This window comes from Ylistrum balloti, unplaced genomic scaffold (genome assembly GCF_031769215.1).
Source record: "Ylistrum balloti isolate Yb309-2 unplaced genomic scaffold, AGI_CSIRO_Ybal_v1 Utg370190, whole genome shotgun sequence".
Classification (NCBI taxonomy): Eukaryota; Metazoa; Mollusca; class Bivalvia; order Pectinida; family Pectinidae; genus Ylistrum; species Ylistrum balloti.
In genome coordinates this window covers 424,199-440,087 of record NW_026782170.1, presented here as the reverse complement: position 1 = coordinate 440,087, position 15,889 = coordinate 424,199, and the positions used below count along the sequence as shown (strand labels likewise).

Sequence of the window (15,889 nt, the reverse complement as noted above, 5' to 3'; positions counted from 1 at the left end):
GCAATTATTCATCATAGCATGTATGTATACGATAAATGTTTCTGAAAAAAGAAACATGACAATCCACAATGGTTCCTTGGTACATAACTGCACATCTAAATCCAAATAAAAAACAGTGAAATTTACCAAGCACCTGACAAGAAGTTTTATACCAGTCTGAACAACAGATATGTATCTAGGCTAAAATTTACTGGACCCCTAACAAGAAAATGTATATTAGTCTAAACCTTAGATACATATCTATGCAAATAGACAACAATTCAATACATGAAACCAACAGAATCATTATCAGTAGATCATGTATACCCATAACGTTGCCACAACAGATACATAAACTATACCCTATGTCTGCAAGTTATCATCAAGCAATTACATATATTCTAAACTATAATCTTGGTTAAAAACACATATATGTAATGTATATATTGCACATTGAATACATCCAAAAATTATTGAAACAAGAAGCATGCTTCTCAACTCTCCAAAATAATAAATGATAAAAGTTCAAGCACATGCAGTTAACAAGAAACTGATCTCCATCTATGTTAGACTGCATATTCCTTTCTACAACCTAAAGACAGCAGTTTACTTGTATCTTATCTCTGTACATGTGCAGTGTTATCAAGGTAATTTTCTATTCATCTTATGACTATTAAGTGTAGATAAGAAAGTAACTAATTTACTATTTGTATCTTATTTTGGTAAAAAAAAGAGAAAAAATCGAAGTGAAATTAATACTACAATATTTGTCCTGGAGTAGAATGGCTACAAAATCTTCTGATGTTTTTCAAATAATACAATTTCCAAAATGAGTTTCATTTTTAAGTTCGAGATTTCAGTTGCTCAAGCATACAATACACAGTTGCTTTTTGTTAATGAAAATAAAGACAATTTACTCTATATCCTTCATGCAGAGTAATAGATATATAAGTTATGTGTGATTTGCTAAACCTAAAAACTCCTCATAAATTGATGTGTTAGAAAAACCAAGCATGCACTGTGAACATGTGGTAGAGCCTACATAGAAATTTATTCTTTTTGCAACAAAAATTAATTATTTATAGACATATTTTTATCATGAGAAATTAAAACATCAATTTGATTTATTTTGTCACAGTGGACAGACCAAAGACTAAAACTGTATGCTCCCTACAGAGATAAATACAAAAATCAATGATAGAACGTCTATTGATTCCAGGCATATATTCTTACCGATTTTGAACTACTTTCCCTCAATGTCATAAAAAAGATATCACAAAATTTATGAACGTGGTCCAACCAACCTTACTAAAGTAATGAAAAAATCAAAAGACTTTTATTCCTGTCCAATGAAAACACATATGTTGTTTAGCTTCCTATCATCTGGTGTCAACCCATATAAGGAAGGTAGCCGTTAACTAACCATTAAAAGTGAACATGGCATTAAGTTATGTTAGGTTGATATCATGACATTTTCAAAAATACTTGGGCTTATCTCACCTTGCAAATGTACTGAAGAAACCAAATTTGAAAATTCCTTTATTTTTTAAAAATTCCTTTCTATCTACCATACCTACATGTGTAAACTTGTTGAAATATTTATTTAATATATTCAAATGTCTTTCATACTGAAACAAATAACTGATATACTGAAAAGATTGTGCATTAATGTTATGTAGATGAACTTGCTAACACTGTCACTAAATATACATGGAGATCTGTGTACCAACCATCAGACAGCATGCATCACGGTCCATCAACAGTCCACAAAAGGGGCTCAACACTACTTCACCAAAATGCAGTTTCTTACCAGTTTCTACGTTTAAACACATGTGTTCTCATCAACTATGCTGTGTGTACGAACAATCCTGAAAATTTCCACAAAACAACATTAAACAATGCTTTATCTAGAAATAAAAACACATTTATTACAAATTTGAACATAAACAACAAGTGCAGATAAAACTAAAATATCAATATTTAAACACTACAGCAGATTCATGACACTGTTTTAATCCATAACGAAATCAACGAAAAAATTATAACAGACAAAGACTTATCAGAGTAGACCAGGCTGAGTATACAGAATCATTAACTTTTTCTGATATCTCCATGTCTATCCCTTATCGAAGTTTGGCAACTATGAATTCATCTTTCTTACTACAACGTTCTTCATATAATCCAAACACATGACAGTTCAACTGAATGTGTATGGGCAATGAGAACAACAATATTTTTAAAAGAATTAAATGTGAAATATGAAAATTATGAAACAAGATTAACAATGAGACAGATATTGTTCTGGTAAGTGTAAAGAAAGAAGGGCATAAAAAACTATGTGTTTGACCACATTTACTGCAACACATGATAGTAATTTGTGTTGAGTTAAACACAGAGAATTTTTCTGTTGAGTTAAACACAGAGAATTTTTCTGTTGAGTTAAACACAGAGAATTTTTCTGTTGAGTTAAACACAGAGAATTTTTCTGTTGAGTTAAACACAGAGAATTTTTCTGTTAATCAAACCATCAAAACAAAAAAAATACTTATTAAATGATCTTTCTTCCCCAGCCAACAAGTAAATAAGGCATTTCTATGGCGGAAGGCTTTTCACTAACACTTTGCTCCTTTCTAAATAATTAGTTCTCTAAAGTAAACCATAGGTGTTGTCTACACAGCTAAATTCACTAGAAAAAGCTATAGCAGAATCATAATGCTGCAATTACAGTCAACATCAGGCTCCTACTTACTCTTCAATTATTCAACACAAGGTTGTTAGCTAGGTATGGACAAATTTGCTCTCATACATTGAAAACAGAACCAATCTCCAAAACCTCGACAAACAACCCATTAAATTACTGTTTACAACATGTGATTCTTTTTTTTAAAAAACTTACTGAAGTAATTGACTAGATTGGAAGATTGCTCTAGTTACCATTAAGCCATTGCCCAGGGCCTGTCTGATGAACAATGCTAAGGTCAAGCAAAGCAATTCCAATGTCCTAGTAAATGTATTTTCTACAAAAATCACCAAAAGCTATATCCTCAGAAATTTATCCAATTCAATGATTAATAAGAAGTACATATGTAGGGTCTTTGTTGATAGAAGAACCTGCGATGAGAGACCACTTACATCGACCAACCATCAACATCAGCAGTCTACAGAAGAACCTATGTTGACAGACCTACTACACAGAGTTTTCCCTTGGATTTTGTGAAAGGAGCCCTATTTCATAAAAAAAAAAAAAAAAAACAGTCCACAGGCAAATTTCAGGAGTCCAATCTTGCTTCATCAACAATGAGAAAAAGAGAGGGCAATAAGAAGTGATGGTTCACATTACACAAATCAATAAGTATTAATGTGCAATCACTAAACAACCATAACTAAATTCAAATATCTATTGATTTGAAATTCATTTAGCTAACTTTAGAAATTCATACAAACTTGGATGAGGAATAAAACAATGACTTGGTGACTTACAGTGACTAGATAATAAAAGTAAGATGTCAGCATTTAACGGAAAAGTAACTTTAAGTTACTGACAACATACCATCACAAAAGGTACAGATAAATATAGTTAATTCTGTAATTATAATGAATTAATATTTTTAAAATGTTTTCAAATTTCAAGAGATCTGAAGGAAGTAGCAAACTGCTCAAGACAAATAATTGTGCTTTTTTGGATGTTAGTTCACCCTGAACCAAAAGGACTTAATATGTCACCAACAGGAATGAAAACTATTTTTGTTTTTCTCTATAACAGCCATGTATAAACATGTTGCTATTCTTTGTTACAAGTTAGTGATCATTTCACTCAGTAGAAATTATCTTGCATGCTATATCAATGTGCTTACAAGGTTCCATAGACATCAATCAGCATCGATATAAGTGATAATTCCTCTGATTTTTATTGTTACAAAATGGAAATATCCATTAATATTAAATTGCTTTTAATATAAATCGCTTGTTTAGTTATTATAAGATACCGGTTATTGCAGCATTTCTATCCCGAAAACAGAATATCAATCACAATAAGCTGGTTTCACTGTTACTGGTAACGATGGAATAGGAGAATAACTCATATAAGATTATATTCAAGGTATCGGCCAGGGCACCATTAAAACTTATGGAAAATACATCATCAATGCCTTTATTTCCAAACAGATTTTAATATGTTCACATATCAGTCAAGTTTAAATGTTGAAGTCCTCAGCTCCCTACCCAATGCTAATTAAATCTCCCTTGGGAAGGAAAATGCTTGCAAGTGCATTTAGAATACACCAATTTACACAATAAAAATAATAATCAGATGATAAAGCTGTTTTGAGGAATATAATTAGATAAAGAGTAAGATTGATCATTTTTAAGAAACTTGTACACATGTGTTAATCTGTTTTGGTTGTGATGCCTCGCTGTATTTGTATGTGTTGATTTATTTAGTAGAGTTTTTTTAGAAATATCTTTCTATATATATTCTGGTTTCATCATTTTCACATGCTTAGACTAGCACAAAATTTTCAATCCTGGGTTTGTTTTCAGATTTGACATATTAAATGTCAAACTATATATCAACAGTTCAACAGAAAACATAAACATGTCCCTTCAGTTTTCTGATAACATCTGCCAAAATTTTATAACTGAACTTTTAAATATTATTTTGTCAAAACTTTTAGCCCATTAATCTTCCCTTCCGTGTAAAAAATTCAACATGTATGTTAATAGTTACACTGTAGTCGTTTATTACACAGTAGTCTGTGTAGTCTATGTTAATAATTACACTGTAATCTGTGCTTTTATTGATACTGTAGTCTATGTGTTAATAGTTACACTGTAGTCTGTGTTAATAATTACACTGTAGTGCCATGTGTTAATAATTACACTGTAGTCTGTGCTATTATTGATACTGTAGTCTATGTGTTAATAGTTACACTGTAGTCTGTGTTGATAATTACACTATAGTCCCATGTGTTAATAATTACACTGTAGTCTGTGTTTTTATTGATACTATAGTCTATGTGTTAATAGTTACACTGTAGTCTATGTGTTAATAGTTACACTGTAGCCTGTGTTAATAATTACACTGCAGTCCCATGTCTTAATAATTACACTGCAGTCTGTTTATTTACACTGTAGTCTATTTGTTTGTAGCTACACTGTAGTCAGTGTCTTTATACACTGTAATCTGTGTTTTTGAAGCTACACTATTGTCTGTGTTTATTAACACTAGTCTATCTGTTCATAGTTTCACTGTTTGTTAATAAATACACTGTAATCTGTAAATATTTATTTCTTGTTTACAAAATTAGCTTTCAATGTGAGTTGTGTTGTCTAAAGCATAATTATTTTGTTTTAAGACTCAATAGGAAAATCCAGACAAATGACTTTAAAGGCATTCTTACATGTTACACTTAAAATGTTGCCAGAATGATAATGTCATGTAACATCTATCTGTCATGTTTTACAGGTAGGTACAAGCTGAAGAACAGCCAATAAAGTCAGACCTGATTCCAACAACATCCCTAATGACATCAAATCAATATACATCCTCAACAGCCAGAAAAACGAATTAGTCCAAATCATCCATCTTCAAGTTAAGACACTGCTCATTCTGAGAGCAAGCCAATGGGATTCCTCCACAGTTATCACTCCCCACGACAGAAAATCAGTTTCCTCTAGCAAGTAAATACAAATGTTAGTGAGTTTTTAAGATGCTCTTCAAATATAAAGCATATACATTTCTATGGTTTTAAAAATCAAGATATTTTGAAATAAACATTAAATTCTTTGAAGCTCATGATTATATGTATATTGAGGTTTAAAGGACCTGTGAAGTTCATAGGGATCTACAACTGATATCATAAGCAGTGAACTTAAAAATAACGAAATAAATGATGAATGCAGGAACTAAATGTTATTCTCAACTAATTTGTACAAGTGATTGACAAAAGAAAAATAAGATACCTAACCATGGCTCTCTCTAATTGTGGGAAACAAAATAATCTCTTAAACTGATCATTAGTACACTACTGGTCAATATCTAGAGTTCATAAAAAAATAATGTCAGCAACACAAACATTTCAGAAGTAGTACTATTTAACTTTTACATATCTTAACAACAAGGAAGACAAGACAGGTAATGTAACAAAAAATTACTGAAGTAAAGTGCATGAATAAACATGTAATATAACTGGAATATATACCTCAACCAACAAATGAGGGCATTTTTTAATTTAACAAACAAGTACAATCCCTACATCTTTGTATCTGGTTCCATTAGGTCTCCAAAGATACTGGTATACTTAGTGTCAGAGCTTGTAATGTCAGTAAATAGGCTTAGGGACAGTTCCTCTTGTCACTGCACATTATTAGTCAGATCCACCAGTCTGACATTAGGTCTAAACAAACATCAGGAAACATGACTTAGCCCCAACCAAACCTAATCAATAACAGACATAATCCATTAAATATTAACTTTTAATTCCCTCTCTTAACTGGACTCCATTCCAAACTACAAATTTGACTACTTACTTGGAACAACATTCTTGTATGCAAGTTTTGTATACTAATATACATATCTATGTGGAGCTCTACATGTGTAAAACAAATAAAATTCCTTCCAAATACTTACGATTCAATTATTTACGACATTGGTGTCAAACTTCTATGAAATAAGCGATCTCATTAATGCTGGACACGTTATGCCAGAATTAGACGATTTACAAGCACACTATGTTCCCACTGGACAATTAATCCAAAAGTCATGTATGAAACATAAATCCTAATTGAATGATGCTGAATTTCATGGTCCTAAGAGATGCAAATGGCAATTCCGTGCTATTTGGTAATGAAATGCTCATACAACAAAAGGATATGTATACATTGTAGCATCCATCTCCATTGTATAGGACAACATTTAGAGTCGTGCCTTAAACTAACGTTACACAGGTTCTCACTGGAAAATACAAATTGCAAAGGAGTCAAGCCATCTCACTGCACAGTAGTGTAGCCTAGTAAAGCACACAATGATACCAAATTCAAGATATCTGTCCAGAGACACAGATATTTGAGTCCTGAGATCTGAGGGCAAACTTCAACTAAAAGTAGGGAAACAAAGTCAAAAAAAATAGAGGAACAACTCCTGAAGCCAGGTTTCCAAACACTTTATTCTACTCTCTTCTATAGCTGGGTAAAAGTAGGTAAGTTAGCTTGCATCAGGAAAATGCAATTTCATAAAAGAATCTGAGCATGTGATGGTCAGTTCTGAATGCAGTAATCCAATATGATGTACAAAATCATTTCACAAGAGGTTAGAGAAACATGTTCTCTCCATCACATTGTGAAATTTTCATGAAATTCCTATTACTGAAAATTATGCATGTCATTGAGTCACAATCAGACCTCAGATGGCTAGGTGAAAGGCGTGTGTTTTTTCCAATGCACCACATGATCACCAGTGATCAGATGGCTTAGGAGGTCATGAACAAAAATCATAAGAAAAGGTCAATGCTGTGAAAGAAATATTGCATTAGTTTATTGTAAGAAAGCACTTGCACACTGCTATTCTACACAAAAAAAAACCCATAATAATATAAATTAAAACAAAACTAAAACTAAAACGGTAACAAAAAATAAAAATTATCCCCAGTGGCTTTGCAAGATGATTAGTTGTGTTGGTGGTGGTATGTGGGGATCGATGGAAGACAAATAGAGTGGAAATGATGAGCAACAACATTAATGAATCCTGTATATAACTGTTTTCCTTCACTTTTATCCCACATGCTGACATGATTCAGTCAAAGGAAGACCATCTTCAGAGATGGCTGAAAAATGGACTGATGTGGTTGTGTCCTTGGGGAAGATACTTTACCAAAAATTGCCCTGGATGGCAAGAGACAGGTCGCTTGTATGTTGTTCACCGAGATAGCAACCAGCTACTACAAGGAGACCCAATGACAAAAAGACTGTGGCTACTTACTGGGCAATAAACCAAACAAGCAGTGCTAATAGACATTATAAAAACTATATAGAAAACTGTCAATGCCAAATGACAATAGTAGTTTTGAATAATCCCCACCATCATGCTACTGTGATATACTATGGAATTATAATGCTGGTAGTCATTAAGTGCTCAGCTCATTAATTACAACCCCTATCACTAAAATACTACATTAGTGTGTCCAAGTCATTTGCTATATGATGCAGGAAGTCCTTGATGCTCATTTAATCTTACATGAAACACATGGACGCCGGAAGCCTGTACATAAGACCTTACGTATACTAGTAAGGTCCCCATAACTAGGCAGACACTAATACATAGCCTCTACAACATATTTTAGATGAATTAAACCATTACATATCTTAGGATTTCCAACTTTCTCAGCTGATCAGTGACTGCTAACTTCAATGGCTCTATTTTTGTTTCATTGAACTAAAGCTCTGTTGTTCCATGTTTTTTTATCTGTATAAATTGCAGTCATTGTACTCACTGGATACATCTATAATATATAGCTATAACCATCATAAACATGGTCTAGATATCATAGACACCATCCAAGTATCATAGACACCATCCAAGTATCATAGACACCTTCCAAGTATCATAGACACCATCCAAGTATCATAGACACCATCCAGAAATCAAAAACACAATCTGGATATCATAAACACAATCTAGATATCAACACCAACTATATAAAAATGTCATCTAGATATCATAAACACTACGTAGATATCATCACCTTCTAGATTTCATTTACACCACTAAAACTATTGTCTAGATATCAAACACCATCTAGATATGAAGAACAAAAAAGCATCTATACTCAACTTTTTAACAACTTTACTGACAAATTAGTGATTTCTTAAATGACCCTAGATATTGATGGGAAAATAAAGCAAGCAAACAATTGATTTCGTTCTGTTTAACATCCTGCAATACTGAGACCAGGACTTGGAACAATAATAGACAGATACAGAATCATGAAAATGTAATATCCAGTTAATTTCAGCGTAATCAAGGTAAATATTCATTTTTAAAGTGATGAACGTAAAGTAAATTATAACCAGAATTCATTCCATAAACCATGTCATGCACTATGCTTTCTTATCATTTTATGTATCGTGTTTTTAGGGTATCATAAGTTGTAAATTACTCAAAGTCATTGTTATATATGGAGTCTTACACTGACTGTGAATTGTGTTTAAATCTAGATATGTAATTGATAAACTTCACAATCAGTACTATTTATAATGTTATTTTTTGTTTCTCAGAAATGACAATACTGGAAAGTAGGTTTAGAAACTGTCACATCCTAATCGTGGATGCATTACGTACAGTGGGCTATTCTACCATGTGCAGACATGTTAATGAAAGTATAGCATTTAGCCTAAAACTTTCTTCATCTGCATCTGAACTGGAAAAAAATTCAACAATTTTATGAGCTTGTTGTATATTAGTTATATATCATATGTAATTATTTCACCTTTGTGTGAAGATAAAAAAGTCACGTATGTATCTGCAGTATCATCATAAAGCAGTACCATTTCATTACCTGTATTGCAGAAAATGTTAAATACAGTGGAAGACAGTAATATTTTGTAGATAAGCAGCAATGTAAGATGTGTTCATGAACCATAACTTTTGAGACAAATAACCGAGTTTCATGCTCCTAATTTTCCTGTGGGAAGTATTCATGTTTACGGCTTTCCCCACTCTGTCCAATATTGAACACATCAAAATTTTGCAAGTCACTTCAGGCCAATTAATAAAAAATCAATGCATCTAATATAGCAGCTCTGGTTTTTTTTTTCTTTTAACAAAAAATAATGTTACTTGTAGTGATCTGATCACAATCGATTTCAACATATGCAGTTCAGCTATTAATAGAACTGCTGACAGTATAAGACTAAGTCAGTGGACTATTATAACAATCCCATGCAGTCAGCCTATTAACAAGTACAGGTATTAAACCAGGGTGGAAAATCAATTGGACATCATTTGTTGATAAAATCCCATCTTTAAACAGGAATAACCTTGAGCATATTTGCTCTGGCCCATCTGTTTTCTGTATTGAGCAGCCTATGTACTTAGCTATCAACATGTCCAATCGCCTTTGTGTAACATACAAAGTATGAGGGAAATGTATATACCAAGTAATAAAAACACAACATATGTTGTAAAGTTTTCTATTATCATCCACAATAGTACATACGATTAGTCATATGTGATGATTGATACTATTAGCAATCATATGTATTCTAGCGTTTAAAACTTCCCATTCATCTGAAAGCTCTATTTGTTATGGAATCTAAAAAAAATTCACAAAATATCTACCGAAATATTAATATGAAATTGCTATGAAATAAATGACATGTAAATAAAAATTTCATTTAAGATATTCTTATTATCTGCCTAGCTGATAATAAAAAAATCAAGACATTTTTCACTTCTATCATTTTCAATTCAAGATTAAAACACAAGACAGTTTTTTAAAGGTAACTTTCACACTCCCTCAGTATATTTGCGTCAGGTACCTAACAAATAGAAGTAAAAAATGAAACTCAGGTAAAAATTTCTTGTGGGCACTTTGTGTAACAGGTTAGTTGAACATCTATCTTGTTTTAGCGCAAAATAATTTACAAATCCGTCCACGTGTAAACAACCATATAAATGGAAATAAGTGGGCAACTGTTTACATTAGAAACAGGAGATGTGTAGACCAGGACATAACATACACAGGATCACGGATGACATGTTTCACGGGTCAATCGGCAAAGAGAACTTACCTCTCGACTACCTTCATTTTCTTTGTTCTCCTCGAATCTATCTCGACATCCGTTTAAAATGGTCTGTGTCATAGCAGGCTCCATTTTTGAGTGAAAGTCCCTTCTATAGTCAGTTATAAACATTTTTACTGAGCTGTCATCCGGTTTCATCGACAGTCCATTCTCGGAAACTTGTGTGGCGATTTCCGCCATGTTGCTTGTGAATGCTTGAATCACGCTTTATTCAAAGCGGCCCGAGTTGACACTCGTAGTAACTGGAGCTTCACTGTGCAAACTAAAGCGCATTCACGATATAGCTCATAGTAGGCCTTTATAAGACGTTGTTTCCGGCTGACATCCGTTGTACAAGTTTGAATCTACTTGCCTTAGTCGCTTCAGCATCCAGTCCTCCTATTTAGGTTGTGAACTGTGAAACAAACCCCGGATGTCATCTGCTTGTTGCATATTGTTTCTGATACACCGATCGCAATGCCACCTTTCGGTGATGAAGTAACTTAATTACAGATTGATAAAAATCGATTCACTTTATGGATTTTTCCGCCTCGTTCTTTCTCGTCAGGTGAATGGTGGATTATTTTTCTCCATGGGGCACCAAGGTGTGATTGAATTAGCTCATGATGGATTTTTTACTTTTCACTACAGAAATGGATTTCGTGTAGGAATAGTAGATGTCGAACAATGGATTGAACCCTATGACAATTATCACACTCGTTCTATTTACCTGTTAGAATCGTATTCCGTATACCTATAACCTTTCTCATACAGGTATATGTAAATTAAGTTCAACTTTTAAGTCACGGAGACTAATGTAAACAAGTAATTAAAGAGCCGGTACTTAATAGATCACACAAGCTCGATGAGGTCAAACTGATTTTCAGTTCACAAGGCTTTAAAGATATCTAACCACGGACTTAGATAAGTCTGTTGATCCTACCAATATTTTACCAAATAACAACTTTTATCAACAAGCCCCATTAAAACACATTTGAAAATTACACACAGTTGACAGTAATTAGTGAATTATAGAGAGTTAAAATTCAATACTATTTATTAGGTGTATGTGTTGTATATGAAATGGAAATTATCTGACACCATAAGCAACCCTTTCTTTTAATACTAAATCCGTCTTTTTCGAACACAACCTGGAACAAATAAAATTATAAAACGGTAAGGAATAAAGAGTGATATTAACGTATGTGGAAAATGTTCTAACATAAATCCGGCATTCATGCCATGATAACATCTTTCTGTGTAAACATTTCTTATGTTATATATGTCACTGTCATTTTTTTCACACAATAACTTATTGCTTATGTTGGGTATTTTATACATTGACTTAATTCAATTGTTATTTACTTTCAAATACATACAATGTATATCATGATGGATAAATAAGATTATGGCCCGTATAATTTAGCTACCCAGAATAACTTGATGTCATTCTCATCACTATTATTGTATAATAGATGCTATATCAAACTTTCTTTTGTCCTGTTTTGATCAACTTAAAAGTAAAAAAACAAAAAACGAGAAACAGTGTTAGATCATGATAACAAAGCTTTTGTAAATCTTGACACGAGATTATAGAAAATTAAATACAATTAAAACTTATGTAAAGTAAAAATCCGAAAGGTCTCTTTTTTTAAACCTGTGAAAAAACACATCAGGATCGAAACCGGTAATATCACCACTGGTGGGTTCCTGTGTGTTTTGTTGGGATAATGCGGGTTACTGTGGACATAGGCGTACAACATTTGGATTATGAATAATTAATTACTTTCTAGCGTCGGATCTTGGTAATCAAGTTACCAAGGTGATCCGAGGCTTACCAATCTCATTTCCGACGATAAACAGTAATTCTGAACCTAGTGAACACTCCACATCCTACATCACTTCCTTCCGTTTAAAACCATTTCCTGTAAGCACAGATCGACTAGCTATAAGTTGTTTATATGTACATTTCACTGTTTTAATATAATTTGCTCCGATTTCTCATTTTATGTCAGCCTGGAAACAATAACTGTTGAATAATTTAAACGTCAATGGAACTCACTCAAGAACAAGTAGGCTAAATATGTTAAATTATTTCCAGTTTCTACGTGCAGTTACCCCAAGTCTGCTGAATGATGTAATATTGACAGGTCTATGTCATTTTAAATATAATTATAAGTATCACTATCCTGCCATATTTCATACATCTTCTGCTGGGAACCTGGCTTCAACAATTCCCTCCCCACTGAAACATCAACAGAAACCCAAAATAAAAACTTTGTTTTAACCGTTATATTTGAAGAGGTGTGATAACTATGTTAGGGAAGTATTGATAACATCGGATAAAAAAACAAATTTATTGTAATGACAAACAACTTTATTTAAGTAGCACGTGTAATAAACGGTATAATATATAAAGTACTTACACCTATCATATTTACCTGACCTACAAAAGGTATGTCAGGTAAATATGATGTCATCTAAGTGTACATTTGTCATGTGACGCGCTATGTAGAATTTAACTTGATCAAGTCTCAATTTTATGTTGATTTTAACTAGTTTTATTGAATTGAATTTGATGTTTCATGCATAAAGTACTAATCCTCTTCAGTCGGAATAGCAGGATTTTGTCATAATTTGATCTGAGGCATCCTTCGGTTATTCAATTTCAAGTGGTTATACATGCACTTTAAACATGTAATTCTTTTTATGTAATTATTATTATAAGATCTCTTTACATCGTATTCGTGTTATGGTATGCTGATCACGTGTTTTGTACACGAGACCGGGAAGTATCACGCGCTATCAAGTCATGGCTAGATTTTAAGACTCCTCCAATCTGTGTGGTATCCTTACGCGATATTTGGCGTCAAGTGACGTCACAAATAAAATGATGTTATATTCAATTGTCTAACCACAAAAGGAGATTACCTAATCGATTAGAAGAATTTGGAAATGAAAACGGGTGAGAATTTTTCAGACAATTTTGACACATTAATGTCCAAGTAAAAAAATCTGTTTATATTTCAAGATTGAATTAAGCTCAGTCTAGGTTTGACATTCTATAACATCTCGTTCTCGGCACCGCCTCCAATGAGACTGGTTTTGTTAGGGAATTTCGGCCCTTGCCTGAGATAAATCTATAACGAACACAAACAGGTAACATATTCTATTATTCTCTTTTACCAGGATGAGATTTTCTTGTCACGCCCTATGGGGATACGGGGAGGATTACCTATCAGAACAGTGATATGACGTCAGAGCAACAATTCAATGACGTCATGTCCGCAGTTAATCTGATAATGTTAAAGTACGTCAAAAATGCCAGGTATTGAGATAACGAGATTCGATGGATTAGGTTAGAGACAAACTTCGTATTAGCAAACTAAAGATATCCCCCTTCAAGTTGTGATCCCTCCTTCTAACCCACTCCCACAGGAAGCCTGTTATTTCATGCACATAGTCACATGACCATCGAGTTATAATGATAGCATGTCCACCGCTTTATTTTCACACTAATCACATCACCATCGAGCTATTTCATACTGTGGTCACATGTCTATCTTGCTGTCATGTTATACTGACCGCACGATCTGCTTATTACGTAATATTTATCACATGACAACCTTGATATCTTTATATTAATTATATTCTGGTCACATGACCACCGTGTTATGTATTGCATGTCATCGCAGTGAGTATTCCGTTATACAATAAACACTCTGTGATGTCGGAATTCACGAAGCAATGCAGCTAATGTGTAGCTGAGTGGCGCAGTGGTAAATTTTCCGTCTTTCATACGGGTAACAGGGATTCGATCCCGCGATCAGACGTGAACATCTGTAGTTTTCTCACTTGACTGACCTCGTTCCCCAAATATACGGCCTCCTCCCCCTCACGAGTTCCCTTCCAGAGCAACAAGTGTGATAAAATAAGTGCAATCATTTGAAAGAGTTTATTTGTAACGTGGTACAGAAATTCGACAATATTTAGAGAGAGCATTCAACGTCATTATTTTTCTCGTATTCTAATTTACAACGAAATCTAAAATGATGAAACCCCCACCAATATTTCTTGGCATGGTTATAGTTAAAAACGAAAATGAATCTCGCATAAACTGGACTACACTCAAATCATAATGACGTACCAGGATGACTTAAGTGTATAAGGGTTCTGAAATGTTATTTCTGTGGCGACGAGACGGGATTGTTCAGGTCTGTCACAGAAGGAAAATGTTTCAACTTGACATATCATCCATGCTAGGTCTTATCCAATTAAACAACGTAAACGTTTCTTTATTGCATGCTTGAGTCACATGAAATGTTAGTTTAGAGTTACACGCAAACAGGCTGTTAATTGTGTTGTATTAGTGTCCCGTTATCGAAGTAGTATAGATATGGTATATAATACCCAGAATTACAATGCATAAATGTTTGCTATGACTACAGGGAGTGCAGGTAGAAAAAGAGAATCCTGCAATTGTGTAGGTATTTTTTTACAACCATAAAAACACAACTATGGACGCACCCTTTTGAATTGATCGGCTAACGGTTGCTTTATTGTCGTACCTTTAATATCCCTGTTATAAAAATACATAGTTATTCATTATGTTCGGTTTGTTGTTATATTTGGTTTCAAAGCTAGTTTTATATGATACACATGCCAGTCCCTAGTTATCCTACATTCCGTATATAACCCTGGAACTGAAGCACCGTGTCAGTCCCAAGTTACCTCCCCTCCATTACTAGAAAAGAAAGTCCCTATTTGCCCAAAGTCTTCATTCCCCAGTTACCTTCCCTCCACAACTAGGAAAAAAAATGTCGCCGGTCATCTCCCATCTTTAACCAAGAACAGCACGGACATCACTAGTATTTCTCCACATGTTTCCCAAGTGTCAACAACTAAATTATTGACATCATTAGTATTTTCTAAAAGTCTCCCAAGTACCGGTAACCCTAGTATGGACATCACTAGTATTTTTTCTATAAGTCTCCCGAGTACCGACAACAAAAATATGGACATCACTAGTATTTTCTATAAGTCTCCCGAGTACCGATAACAAAAGTTTGAACATCACTAATATTTTTTCTATAAGTCTCCCGAGTACCGGTAACCCTAGTATGGACATCACTAG

At 33.5% G+C, this 15,889-nt stretch overlaps 1 protein-coding gene across 5 annotated transcripts in view; it reads right to left on the bottom strand.

The window, feature by feature from the left end:
* Nucleotides 1-11,013, bottom strand: part of LOC132551260 (RNA binding protein fox-1 homolog 2-like) — a 90,816-nt gene extending 79,803 nt beyond the window's left edge. For 2 of the 5 annotated variants that reach the window (XM_060215376.1, XM_060215375.1), the window contains exon 1: nucleotides 10,765-11,012. In XM_060215376.1, the coding sequence (XP_060071359.1) occupies nucleotides 10,765-10,956 (192 nt within the window). In that variant the 5' untranslated portion in view covers nucleotides 10,957-11,012. Of the gene's footprint in view, nucleotides 1-10,764 lie in introns of all 5 variants that reach the window. The other 3 variants (XM_060215379.1, XM_060215378.1, XM_060215377.1) reach the window with 2 other exon arrangements.
* Nucleotides 11,014-15,889: the final 4,876 nt, after the last annotated feature.